Here is a 15,184-nt window from a genome sequence, read left to right as displayed (position 1 = left end):
CGTTAGGCCGTCTTCCGCTCATGCACCAACATCGTGCAGCCCGCCTCCAGTGGTGTTGCGACAGGCGTGAATGGAGGGACGAATGGAGACGTGTCGTCTTCAGCGATGAGAGTCGCTTCTGCCTTGGTGCCAATGATGGTCGTATGCGTGTTTGGCGCCGTGCAGGTGAGCGCCACAATCAGGACTGCATACGACCGAGGCACACAGGGCCAACACCCGGCATCATGGTGTGGGGAGCGATCTCCTACACTGGCCGTACACCACTGGTGATCGTCGAGGGGACACTGAATAGTGCACGGTACATCCAAACCGTCATCGAACCCATCGTTCTACCATTCCTAGACCGGCAAGGGAACTTGCTGTTCCAACAGGACAATGCACGTCCGCATGTATCCCGTGCCACACAACGTGCTCTAGTAGGTTAAGTCAACTACCCTGGCCATCAAGATCTCCGGATCTGTCCCCCATTGAGCATGTTTGGGACTGGATGAAGCGTCGTCTCACGCGGTCTGTACGTCCAGCACGAACGCTGGTCCAACTGAGGCGCCAGGTGGAAATGGCATGGCAAGCCGTTCCACAGGACTACATCCAGCATCTCTACGATCGTCTCCATGGGAGAATAGCAGCCTGCATTGCTGCGAAAGGTGGATATACACTGTACTAGTGCCGACATTGTGCATGCTCTGTTGCCTGTGTCTATGTGCCTGTGGTTCTGTCAGTGTGATCATGTGATGTATCTGACCCCAGGAATGTGTCAATAAAGTTTCCCCTTCCTGGGACAATGAATTCACGGTGTTCTTATTTCAATTTCCAGGAGTGTAGTATAAATATAGTGGGTTTCGATGCTACGTTATTTAAGTGTGATATTATTCTTCACTTAACCTTTGAGACTTTAAGAATCAGCTACTGTTAATCAGGCCCAAAACTCGACTTGTAACGAGAGCACTTGCAATCGGTCTGTCACAATATTAATAATACTTAGGGCTCTCCACCACTATAAGAAATTATCACTGTTCATGAAATAACAAAATATACGAATAAACTTCTTTAAATTTTTCCTGTTTATCCAAACAAATTCTTTCAAATGTTTATTTCACACCCGCAAATCATCCACACTTCGATGTAGAGTGTAAACGTCTGCATGAAAAATAGTACACTGTTTCTGCTGTTAACTACGTATGAGCTTTTGGGTTGCTAGGCTACTTTGATCTACAGGATTTGTATTGGATTTTGAAAATGATCTTTCTATCCAAATTTACGTCCTCCACAATGGCTCGTCAAATATTCTACCCTTTCGCGACAATTCAGAATTCGCAAACATTGCATGTTCATGAGTTTAAAGCAAACCATCGGCGGCGGGAAAGCAGTCTTGATACTGCGACGCTTACTAGGCTGTCACGAAATTGGCCGGCACGCATCTACAACCACTGTCAAGGTCATAATTCGCCCTAGACGAATGTGTGCAATTGAACTTCGTCCAGGCAATTATTTCTGGAACTGTAATCACTGATCCCAACACTGACCGTCCATGAATGCACAATTAACACTTTTTTGTTTTAAGAGGAAACGAATGACGTCATGTCATCTACATAGTTATTAAAATACGAAAGCGCTGGCACGTCGATAGACACACAAACAAACACAAACATACACACAAAATTCAAGCTTTCGCAACAAACTGTTGCCTCATCAGGAAAGAGGGAAGGAGAGGGAAAGACGAAAGGATGTGGGTTTTAAGGGAGAGGGTAAGGAGTCATTCCAATCCCGGGAGCGGAAAGACTTACCTTAGGGGGAAAAAAGGACGGGTATACACTCGCGCGCGCGCGCACACACACACACACACACACACACACACACACACACACACATATATATATATATATTCCCGGCAATCAGTTGCAACAATTATGCATAAGTTGTTGAAAGTCGTCTTTCGTGGAAAAACTGGCGACTTCAAACATCATTATGTTTTCCCCAAACAAAGTTGTATTTCACAAATGTTATTAATTGTCTTCATAATGTTAACCACGTATAGTTAACGGAAGACGTAAAAACAATATTCCGAAACGAATACGTATAGCGTAAGTCAAACGTTCGAATTAGAATAGAAACCCCACGAACACAAAATTGCTGTGGCAGGTATGAAATATAAACTCCGTTACTCGCTCGTTACACTTGAAGGACAGATGTTGAATGGGCCGAAACGAGCCGCCGCATAACAGCGTAGTTGCCTGCTAACTTCGAAAGAAGGTAGATGCGGTCCCTAGCGCAACTTATAACATCGTCGAAAATCAGTGCGGACGTGAGAGCTTTGGTACACCCTGTTAAACAAACGGAAAAATGGAGGCAGTACAATTGGAGAGCGATCCGCCTTCACCAACATGCAGAAGCAATTCATTAATAGTTATATATGTATATAAACTATTAATGAATTGCTTATGCATGTTATATTTGAATTACAATAAACTAATAATAAAAAAATGTTGCACGGCGCGAGATTCGATCCGGCGACCTTAGGATTATGAACCCGAGTGCGTACCGCTGCACCACGACGCTGTGGAGAATTAATAATCGCAGAGAGTATTTCACGGCAACGGTTTCTTTTAACTGTCGATTTTCTCGACAACGGCTGAGAAGTTCATCTTGGTGCTTTGCCACATTACACCTCTGGCCATGAGCTTTTACGAGGTGTGGCTAGAAAAAAAACCGGACTGATGCTGGAAAAAACATTTATTTACAATTTCATGTTATCTCCTTCAATGTACACTCCTCCTCGGTCTCTACACCGCTCCATACGAATTTTCCACTGTTCATAGCAATGCTGCAGATCATTTTCGGTAAGTCTTACTTCCGTCGCTTTTTCTTTTACTGCTTCAACAGTCTCAAATCTAGTTCCTTTCAAAGCTGACTTGACTTTAGGGAAAAGAAAAAAGTCACAGGGGGCCAAATCAGGTGAGTAGGGTGGATGATCTAAGATGGGAATGTTGTGTTTTGCCAAAAACGTCTTCACTGACAACGCACTGTGAGCTGGGGCATTGTCTTGGTGAAGGATCCATGACTTTTTTCTCCACAAATCATTCCGTTTTCTCCGTACTCACTCACGTAGGGTAGCCAGGGCGCTAATGTAGTAATGCTGATTCACTGTTTGTCCCTCTGGTACCCAATCAATATGCACAATCCCTTTGATGTCAAAAAAAAAAAAAATCATCATTGCCTTGAATTTCGATTTTGACATTCGTGCTTTTTTTGACGTGGAGAACCAGGAGTTTTCCAATGCATCGATTGGCGTTTAGTTTCGGGATCGTAAGTAAAAAACCACGATTCATCGCAAGTAATAACATTTTGTAAGAAGGTGGGATCACTTTCAATGTTTTCCAGGATGTCAGAACAAATAATTCTTCGGCGTTCCTTCTGTTCAATTGTGAGACACTTTGGAACCATTTTTGAACACACTTTGTTCATGTTGAAACTTTCATGAAGAATCTGCCTAATACTTTCCTTGTCAACTCCTGTTAACTCAGACACTGCTCTGATTTTAAACGGCGATCTTGTCGAACAAGTTTACCGATTTTTTTCAATGTTTGCATCAGTTTTTGCTGACAATGGTCTGCCAGTGCGAGTGTCATCACTGGTGTCTTCGCGGCCATCTTTAAATCGTTTAAACCACTCAAACACTTGTGTTCGCGATAAACAATCATCGCCGTACACTTGTTGTAACATTACAAACTTTTCACCTGCAGATTTTCCTAGTTTGAAACAAAATTTGATGTTAACACGCTGTTCTTTCTGTACACTCAACATTTTCCGACGCACAGACAATACTTTAACTACTTAAAACAGACGCCACGGGCAGACTGAGTGCAGGAGGCAGATGAAACTCGAGCATTAGGCAGAGCGAGAGTCACGTGACAGGCCACGCGACTTTCAGCCTTATTGCATTCGTTTTATTGTTTCACCAGTACTAGTCCGGTTTTTTTCTAGCCACACCTTGTATTATGCGCAGTTTGAATCGAATCTGAATTTCACAATTGGCGGCCTCCCCTTGTAAGTCAGCTATGCAATACAAATGATATTTTAGTTTATTGTTTTGAGCCAACTTCACACCTAAATGACTGATATCGTACGTAATGATAAAAAATTTCCTTAATGTTATATTGTTGTTTAGTTTTACTCATGACAGTGAAGTGTCATAATTGTGTGTGTTTTATTATGGAAAGCTATGTGTGGAATTATTTTAACATTTTTTTACAATGCCTGTTGCACTTTTATAATAGATTGCACTTTCCAAATTACATATTACTGTTATAAATGAAGAAAATAAGCATGTTGGCTTGCCATGTAGCCACTACCGTAATAGAGTTTTCACCATATTGTTTTTGTTCTACTGTGGGTTGCTTATTCTGGTAGTTATCACTCATTTGTAACAGCCTTAGTTTCATCTCAGCTTGAGACTGTGCTTCACACTGTCTTCGGTTTGATATGGGCCACTCCATTGATGCAATGCAGATATCAGTAGCTTTTTTATCTAATTTTAAGATTCCCAGTTTATTTACAATATTAATGTATCCTTGTTCTTTCCATCTCTTGCTACAGCCACCACGTTCGCTGATGAACTTTGTCGTCCGCTATCGGCCGGACGAGCAGCCGTCACTGCGGCCACACCACGACTCCTCGACCTACACCATCAACGTTGCCCTCAACACACCTAAGGTTGATTATGAGGTGAGCTTTGTGGGGAGAATTCTCCACGAGTTGTGTGACCTGAGTATTAACAATAAATTGTGTTCAGGCGGTTTTGATGTGATTGACCTTTCACAATACACTCTTAAGACAAAAAACGGTGCACCACAGAGGAATTATCCAAACGAGATGGAAATTGGTAGATGTGACATAAATGTACAGACAAACAAATGATTACAATTTCACTGTGCTGCATCAAATTAAGTAAAACGTGTGAAATTTTAAAGCCTTTGCAGAGGTAATATCGCACTGCGTAAAATTTCCACACAGTTGATTTTACCTCATACATCACAGTGAATGAAATGTAGATAAGATATAAAAATTTCTTTTCAATTTGAGAGCAGTACAATATCTTACTTTGTTCTCAAGTTATTAGGTTTTATATGTGAAGAATGAGACACGGAAATAACTCATCCCCAGCAGTGAGAAGTCAACAGCTCAGGATGCGTACAGATGTCTGTAGGACTGTAGAAAAACCAAAGCGGAGTGCTTATTTGTGTCCACAGCACCTGGGGAACAGGGTAGCAGGACACATACAGATGCGCAGAGCAGTAAAACAGTTAAATTACTAAATTTATATGGGAAAGTGCTGAAGTCCAGCATTAGTGGAATAACTAATGACATTCCACAAAGTCAAGACCACTGTAAGAAATTTCAATTTTTATAGTAGTACTACAGTTTTTGACAAAAAAAAAGATTTTTCTCGGGAAGATTATGAATCGGTCATTGTGCAAAGAGCGAACATTCAAAATTGTTGTAATATGTCAAATTTAATTGTAAAAGAACCAAACATTAATACCTCACCAAATAGCAGAAGCTGTACGGGATGTACAGCAGTCGGGGTATATTTCACAATGTGGCATAATGTAGGAACCCTCACCAGAGATAATAATCTCAGATACAGGTATAGTACGGTAAGCCAAAATTTCACGAGTTTCAAACGATTCCAAACCAGCTCTCCCTGCACTGTTACAGGCAACGAAAGCAACAGTTATCCATCCATTACCCAAACTCGAAGAAGATGAAGTTTTCATTAGAGAAAAATTAAACCTCGCACCACAAAACAATGTAGGTCCGTTTAAAAGAACAAATTGAGCAGTTTTACCTACTCCGCGTACTTCGTTCTTTTTTCCCTTCGAGGAAGATGCGGAAGCACCAAGAGTACCGTCCACATTTACAAGTGTCTTGTAGACAAGCAATCGTCGACGACGACGATAACAACGTCTACGAACCATTGTAAGAAGCAGTGGCAATGGCAAGTAGAGGGCACCACTTCGCTACGCGCCATATCGCTGACGTATTCCAGCCAATAAGAAGCCGTCCTTTGCATATAAAAGTGGGAACCTCGCTAGTTCACGACAGTCAGTTTTAGCCCTGACGACGACCATGGAGGTAGTGGTCGAAAGCTCGGAGATTTATCCTGATTTGACGCGGCATGTACACCGAGAAATTTTTACTCAGGAAATACGTCGCGAAAGACATCGTAGCCATATTTCACAGATTTGATTGAAAATTTTATTTCAATTTTTTTTTTACTTTTAGTACTTTCCCATTGAAACTTGTGTGGCACACCAGCCTGTCTTTGATGTCAAAAGCAGCACATTTAAATTAATGTTTCATATATACAGCTTACCTGTCGCTACACGACGTCACTCGTGGCACACTGCTGTTTCAGGGTGGAGGCTGCCGATTCATCCGGTACAACTGCTCGGTGACGAACACGCGCCTCGGCTGGATGCTGATGCACCCGGGCCGGCTCACGCACTACCACGAGGGGCTCAAGGTCACCAAGGGCACGCGCTACATCATGATCTCCTTCGTCGACCCCTGAGCGGAGCGCACGATGGCGAAACACTTGACACCGGTGGACGTCAGTCCTCTGTGCGGAGACTATTTTACTTGTATTGTGTTTGGTGCAGCTCTACGTCATGCAGAATACAGTGCCGGATAGAAAATTCTCGTAAGCCAAAAGTAGACTATAAAGGGACAGAACAGCTGGGCTGTACTTACATTAAGAAGGTGGAATTCCTTGTATTGCAGGTAGCCTTAAGTCCCACCCTCCATAACATATGTAAAAGTATTAATACAACTACTCTTTCTTTATTCAATTTCTTACCATTTGTAGAATTTCATTATTTACTCTATTATTTATTTATTCTCACGTGCTCCACAGATACGTACAGTGACGAGGTCACCCCGGATGTGAAACTTGTCGAGCCTAAACTATCCAGCTATTTTACTTCCCTTTTAGATCCTCTCAATTGACCATTATTATTGTTATTATTATTAATAATAGACAACAGAATTCTCGTGTGCTCGTTCATTTACATGGGCTGATAGTTGAAGGACGGTTCCTTTCCAATAGTATAGTGCCAAACAGTTTAATGTAATTTTCATTCTGCTTTCATTATCCCAATTGTACGGCACTCACACACCGTGCGAGTGGATAATAAATAAGCAACATTTGTTTAAGTTCCACTTCTTTTACTTGTATATGCAATCCCAGAAAACTATTCCCTCACTGGAGCACAAGTCACGTGTTCTTCACTATTTGAACCACTTTTACCTGCATTCTCTACTTAAAAATGTCTCGTGTCACAAATGTTACCTTCTATTCCCCACTCCTGAGTGAGGTGCTAGTACAAAGGGATGATGACAGTTAAAATAGCTGACCGCTCACCCAGATTTAGGTTGTTCACAGTTTCTCTTAATTGCTTACGGTGAATGCCAGGATGTTTCCTTTGAAAACGGTGCGGCCAGTTTCCTTCCCTCATATTTTCTCCAATCTGAGCTCACATTTCATCTCCAATTAATCTCGTCATTGGTGGTATGCTCGAGCCTAACCCCCATTTATTCTTCAGCTTTCCCCCTACTTCTTAATTGTACTTCACATTTCACATGAGATTCTGTTCCTCTTGGTCCAAATTCACTCCTCACTCTGTCCTCTCACTTCCAAAGCTGGTGCGTGCCTGTATTTGACCTCCTACCCTCCATCTCGACCTGGCATGTGATTGACCTTCTCTGCTTTCCAATCCGTCACTCCTTCCTCTCAGTGGAAGAAACTAACAGTTTAGGGAACTGTATAATTTTTCCTACGTTTTAAACGAGCTTGTTAAAAGTGCTTGGAATTCGCCATTCCTGATAGTAAGTGCAATCCAGTCATTCTGCCTCTTTGTAATTTTACAGGATACATATGAGCGGGACAGTCTGAACCTTTGTGTACTTTTCCTCATTTTGGGGGCAGGAAGTGGTTAATTTTGTACCTGTAGAAGCTACCAGACAGTGTGGGGAATGTACAACAAAGATTGAAACTGTTCTCAGTAAATGGCTGAAATTTTGACACCAGTCTTTGAATTGACAATTACTGACATGGGGAAGGTGGGGTAAAGTGACCACACTACGAGCAATTGTATTTTCACCAAACTGTGGCTATCGTAGAAGCTTGCAGCTTACACATTTTGAATCTAGATTCTGTGAGGCATCATACCTTAAGTGAAAAAGAAAATAATATATGGAACTGTATACGGATATTTTGTGAGGGCTTATATAGTGATCACTTTTTCCTGTCTTAGGAGATAATACGACCAGTGCCATCACAACAGGGTCCCACATTTCTTGTTCCATTTTTCTGACATATTTTCCAGGCATCTTGGTGCCCTTGTATCTGAAAGAATACTGTGCAGCTGCAGCACATTGTTTTTAATTGGATTTTTGTATTAGACCAAAAACAATGGTACAGAGAAGGTATTAAATAAAATAAATTAATTAATTCAAAATTGTTACAAAGAGGTAGAATGACAGATGATAGCTTTTTGTATAAAAGATTAAGAAGTTATGTAGTATCATGTGTGCTGTATAGAAGTAACCAAGTCTTACTGGGGTAAACACTTTTCCCGATCAGTTGCCATGTCGGCATTAGTGGTTCACAAGTGAAATTGCCAGACTGAAAGAAGCAACAAGGAATTACATTTGTGGGCCAAAATTCATTGTTTAAACATTGTTATTTTAAAAAGGCATTATGCTACGTACAGTTGAGATAACAGGAATTATATAAACGACATACCTTAAATCAGATGACACAAAATCAGAAAAGCTTTTATTAAAAAATAACAGATCAAACTTCTCTGTCCAACTCACTGACGACAATGATGGTGTCTGTTAGAACCAGTCTGACAACTTGTATCAGCAGCATTGTTTAGGGCAAAAGGTACACAGTAGATGCTTCTCCTGCCCTGTCCTTTTCATCCCACCTCCTCTCAAATGTCGTAACTAGAACTGAATGTTACATCATAATATTGGCAATTAGCTAGGCAGGCAGTTTTGTGGTTACCACACACTGCAACCAATATTTCAGGAAGAATCTTCTATATGGCACACCAAGCACCCAACTATTCCGGTTAATGCAGATCCAAGTCTGTACCGATGACTGGAGAACACAGATTATCCAAAATATGGATGTTTTTACTGGAAACTGCTCTTTGCTGTATTTCCAAAACATGCTCGTGTTACATTTGAAAGCCCACTGCATTACTCACTGGAAGCTGAAACTCATTCACGAAATTACTCTTAAAACACTAATGTAACTGGATAGATAAAGAAACTTCACACCACGTAATGGAAGGAGAACTCACATATAAAAGTTATTATGTATGCAAGCTTTTGGAGCCAGTGGCTTTTTCTTCTGGCAGAAGGGGGTGAAGGCAAACGAATGGTGACATTTAGGAAAAGGGTAAAGAGTTTGGAAAAGTCACTCAGAACCCCAGGTCAAGGGAGACTTCATGGATGGGATAAGGGAAAGACTGATTGTTGAGGACTGCACCAGATGGGATATGAAAAATCAAAAACCAATATGATTTTTTCATATCTTGACTAGTGCAGTCCAACAATCATTCTTTCCTTGTCATATCATCCAATAAGTATCCACAGATCTAGGGTCTTTTCCGAACTACCCCTTTTCCTTCACCCTTCAAGCCCTTCTGCCAGAAGGAGAAGAAGCCACAGGCTCCAAAATATTGCAGGCTGTAATACCTTTACACGTGTGTTCTCCTATTGCCGGTTAGTTAGTAGATTTTTTTATGTATCCGGTTACATTATATTTCCAAAAATTGATTATTTTTGTTGACATCTTAAAATACTCTATATTCTGTATCATTTGCTTTCAATTTATTTTCAGGAAATAATCATCTAGAGTTTTTCTGTATCTGTTCTTCATTCACATTCATGATGACCCACAGTTGTTATCTTCTAGAGTGTGAAACATCATTATAGTCGAACAAATTTTCTCCTGCATCCTCGAATAACACATCAGCCTGTTTAGTATGAGTGGTAAAACGTGATATATGCATAACAGTTTATTCCAGGTGAAAATAATCAATCTAATTACAACGGAATATGCAGATCTTTTGGTCTTTAACATTGCTGAACATCTGTCACTACTCATTAACTATTGTAACCACTGTTCTGCTACCCCAGTGTATTTAAAAGCAACTTTCTGAGTCACAACAACATTGTATTAATAAATATGCCATTGCATTGTTAATAGTCTGCCCTCTCATCTTTCAGTACAGCAGTGCATTAAATGAACACAATGGCAGTTACAGAATATGCATCAAATACGAGATAAGACACACTACATTACAATTAGGTGCTGCCATTTTGTAAGTGTGCGCTTATGGATACAGCTGTGTATCGAACACATTGCAGCATTGAAGGAATGGGATAAAAATGCTTTACGACCTAATTATTTCTGATCATTTTCTTTGACTTTTATCACATTATAAGAAAAGTTGTACTGTAGTCTGCATGACAAATACCTTTAAACTATAGATCAATGATGACGAGCTGCCACACCTTGCCTACTTGGCACAAATAATTTAAAATTATTTTTTACACTAATAATTTTGTAACACATGTACACTAGTTAAGCTTGACACTGCCATTATTGTGCAAAACAGAAGTAGTGTAATTCCTAATACCATTCAGTTTCCAATGTTACCATTGTAAGGTCAGCGTAAAGTTATTAATGTTCTTATTACTTGCACTTTATTTATTATAGTAGGATATACAAAAATGAAGAGCGGTGAAATGACATTGTTCCTCTTAGTGTAATGGGTTTGCCTTCTATAGTAAGGCTGTTGTGTCACGAAAGGGAGATAAGATGGCAAAATTGGAACAAATAAATTATCACAATATCATTGGTAGCCCAGACAAATTAATGTTCTTTGAAACACATTAGTAACACTTTCCAGTGTTTTGATATTACTCAACGACTGATATTCTAAATATATTATACATATAATGTCTTCCCTTTTTACCTGTTAGTACTCATATTCGGTTCCCAATTTTTCGGTGATTTGTCATAAGGCTTTCGTGTAAGGAACTAAATAATCACTTGCTTTGTTATACATTTTAAGGAGGAACGACAAGTAAGAGTAATCTGTGATGCCTTTAACATTTTTTCTTACATTTGATTAGTACTGTTGGTGATAAAGGTCACTAGTTGAGGCCCGAATTGTTTGAGCTCACAGTTAACATTTACTTCGGTATAATAATGTTTGTGTTACATTTGGTGTTCACATTAAATAGTAATTATTTAATGTATGGGCCTGTATGTCACTTTTGAAATTGATTGGTGCTAGTTTGTAAGATGACGACTGATGACAAAGTGAAAATGATGTTTTGGGAATCAACGGCTGCTTGGTCAGACTTTTATAGCTTTCTAAAATTAATAGCTTTGTTAAGAATATAAAAGTGTTAAGTAATTTTAGTGTTATATGTATGCATGACTCTACTGTAATTTGAACAGTAAACTATTGATACAAAACCTGTGGTTTTATTGAAGCTTAGGAAAACAGTTAACCCTTACGTAAGCAACTATATTTCTTTACTGCATCATATCACCTCGGTACACTGCTGGAATCTAGAGATTGTTTGCTGTACCAGCTGCAGTTTTTGTCCGTTGAGAAATATAGGTTTTAATTGTTGTGAAATGTCCATTTTGCTCTGAGAAATTTACATACCGCCAAATAACATTGTTTTAAAGGCTAGTGGGAAGTATGCTACCACCAAAGTGATTTTTCCATGAAACATGGTAAGCAATTAATATTTCTTTTTGTGGAATGTGAGAAGCATACCTACCACCAACGCAGCAGTTTTAATACATTCTTTCCACTTGTGAATATGCCTGACAGCAAGTGGTGGTACACTGTACCCAATGTATAGAAGTGTATACTACAATCAGTTTGTGTTTGACAAGATTAAACAATGGAAACTCCAGGTAGGAATATCAACAATGTAGGAATATCAACAATGTAGGAAAAGATAGATTGCTACTTACTGCAAAGCAGACATATTAAGTTGCAGACAGGCACAATTAGAAGACACTTACACAAAACTTTCGGCCACAGTAAAAGAAAAACACATACCATTCGTACACGAAACCAAGTACACCTCACACACATGATCGCCAACTCTGCATTCTGACCCGAGATGCCAGTGTTTGTCGTCAAGTGTGCGCGAGGTGTGCTTGCTTGAGTATGTGAATAGTGTGTCTTTTTGTTTTGCTGATGATGGCTGTGGCCGAAAACTTCGTGCAAGTGTTTTAATTGCACCTGTCTGCAACTTTATGTGTCTTCGTAGCGGTAAGTAGTAATCTGTCTTTTCCTACATTGTTGATATGCCTACCTGGAGTTTCTGTTTGTTGTGAAATCACAACTGTTTTCACTTGTAAAGTCAGAAAACAATTTTTTGTTTGAGCAGAAATTTTTAAATTTTCAGATCCAGCACTGTGTGAGTTGGCTTCTACAGATGTTTAGTATCATTGAGAGAATTCTGAAAATTGTTTAATGGCAACACAAAACAACTCACTAGAGTGCCTTGGGAAGAATACTTACCACCATGTTGTTCGATCCTAAATCACAAAAATAAATTTATCAAAAATTAAATAGTCATTTTATTGCAGTGCTGCTGCAAAAAATGGGCCCATGAAAGTGGCAATCTTTTTTTCTACACTATGTGATCAAAAGTATCCGGACACCTGGCTGAAAATGATTCACAAGTTCATGGTGCCCTCCATCCGTAATGCTGGGATTCAATACGGTGTCGGCCCACCATAAGCCTTGTTGACAGCTCCCACTCTCGCAGTTGTATGTTCAATCAGGTGCTGGAAGGTTTCTTGGGGAATGGCAGCCCATTTTTCACGGAGTGCTGCACTAAGGAGAGGTATCGAAGTCGGTCAGTGATGCCTGGCACGAAGTCGGCGTTCCTAAAACATCCCAAAGGTGTTCTATAAGATTCAGGTCAGGACTCTGTGCAGGCCAGTCCATTACAGGGATGTTATTGTCGTGTAACCACTCCACTACAGGCCATGCATTATGAATAGGTGCTTGATCGTGTTGAAAGATGCAATCGCCATCCCCGAATTGCTCTTCAACAATGGGAAGCAAGAAGGTGCTTAAAACATCAATGTAGGCCTGCGCTGTCTTAGTGCCACGCAAAACAACAAGGGGTGCAAACCCCCTCCCTGAAAAACACGATCACACCATAACATCACTGCCTCCGAATTTTACTGTTGGCACTACACACGCTGGCAGATGACGTTTGCCACACCCACACCCTGCCATCGGATGCCACATTGTGTACCATGATTCGTCACTCCACACAACATTTTTCCACTGTTCAATCATCGAATGTTTACTCTCCTTACACCAAGTGAAGTGCCGCTTGGCATTTACCAGTGTGATGTGCTAAATATCTGCCCCCCCCCCCCCACCCCTCCCCCCACCACGAGCAACACTCTTTGTTACCAACTAACTATTCCTTGCTGTTCTGCGGGCTAATGCCTTCTTCTAATCAAGTTGAGTCACGAATATTTTTTTCCTCCTCAGTTCGATTCAGTACCTCTTCATTAGTTATTCGATTTACCGATATAAACACCAGCATTCTTCTATTGCAGCACATTTTTAAACCTGTTCTCCATTATGCACGTCTTATCGTGGTTCACTACAGCCAAATAGCTTCAGAAAAGACATTTAAGTTCATAAGCTATTAGATGTTAACAAATTTATCTTTTTTGAAAAGAACATTGTTGTTATTGCCAGTCTGCATTTAACATCTCTATTTCATTGCTAGACCAACTCTGAGTATGTTCCAGTAGCTTTGTTTTATTTTATTCGGCAAGGACTTGTGGAGACTACTGGTACTGATTCCATTCTGTTTCTCCCTCAGTCCCTTTGGAGTCACTGACAGAGGCTGTGTTCAGCACAAAATCAGCAACTCGTGCAAAAATTTCCTTACGTATGTTTACAAGTATGACTTGCAACATGTATTACATTGAAAAGCGTACCACTTTAATCTTATTTAATAGACCTATTAAGGTGTCGCCAAGTACATTTGATACACACACTATATTACAAAGATGTGACTTCCTATTGTGTTGCAGAGATGTTCGGTGCAAAACTTCACCAAATTGGTTTGAGTAATTATGACTGAAAACTGTAACTTAATGAAAGCAACAAAAGTGTGACAGAGTATAGTGTATCAAAATGTTGTCCTAATTGGCATCTACGTCTACCATGGAAAATGAATTGTGAGATGAGACCTCAGCAAGCAATGCGGGCCAGGCGCATCCCTAATGTTAGTTAGTTCTGGTTTACTGAACGGGTCCCCAGCCCATAGCTTTTTAATGTGTAAGTTTGTAGTTATCAATGGTCTACCTTTGTGGACCGAATCAGAGCCTAGCCCTCTAAATATGATAAGAATTTTGTCATCCCGTGTACATTTCATTCTGTTCTCTGATAAGAGAAGACACCTGTTTAATGTCTCACCTGTTGTAGAAATGCAGTTCTTGTCAGCCAGTTAACATTCGAGCTCAGAGCTGGGTTGAGGAGATCCTCGTGAGGAATAAATGGGAGAGGAACAGATTACCAGTTTTGGCATGTGGCTTGATGCAAAGGGACAGTCCAGTCACCAAAGCTATAACTGAGGGAATCAAACTATAATTAAAGTCATTGTGTAAAAATGGCATCCTGAAGGAACACTTTTTTCACTCAATTTTTACAACTTTGTCGTAGCCAACTGTACATAAGCCAGAGTTTTCAACGTGGCAACATGGTTCAGTTGTAAGATAGATTTCTAGAATGCATTGCAGTTTAAAAGTTCACAGAAACTTGCTATTCTGTATTGCATAAATTATGCATCAAGCCATTTGTAAAGCTATTACCCAACTGCTTAATTCATTGGTAAAAGCAACACACTTTTGATGAGCTATTGTGTCATATTTCCTGGTGCCTTTACATCCATTTGCAATTACTGAAAACAGAGTCTTACAAATTTGGGAATGCAAGAAATGTGGCCGTACGAATACAACTTCCCCGAATGTAACTGATTTGAAAGCTTAAAGCAGGAAAAATTCCACACTGTATTAGACATTAGTATACACTTCTCT

General features: G+C 40.1%; 1 protein-coding gene across 1 annotated transcript in view; it reads left to right on the top strand.

Moving 5' to 3' along the window:
* The window catches only part of LOC124720509 (procollagen-lysine,2-oxoglutarate 5-dioxygenase), a 438,909-nt gene extending 427,352 nt beyond the window's left edge, over positions 1 to 11,557 (top strand). Inside the window, exons 15-16 of the mRNA XM_047245868.1 lie at positions 4,594 to 4,722; positions 6,416 to 11,557. Coding sequence (XP_047101824.1) covers positions 4,594 to 4,722; positions 6,416 to 6,571 — 285 coding nt within the window. The 3' untranslated portion in view covers positions 6,572 to 11,557. The remainder of the gene's footprint in view (positions 1 to 4,593; positions 4,723 to 6,415) is intronic.
* The last annotated feature ends 3,627 nt before the right edge of the window (positions 11,558 to 15,184 follow it).

The sequence above is a fragment of the Schistocerca piceifrons genome, chromosome 11 (assembly GCF_021461385.2).
Source record: "Schistocerca piceifrons isolate TAMUIC-IGC-003096 chromosome 11, iqSchPice1.1, whole genome shotgun sequence".
Classification (NCBI taxonomy): Eukaryota; Metazoa; Arthropoda; class Insecta; order Orthoptera; family Acrididae; genus Schistocerca; species Schistocerca piceifrons.
Note: the sequence above shows the minus strand (reverse complement) of the source record. Positions and strands in the feature narration are given on the sequence as shown.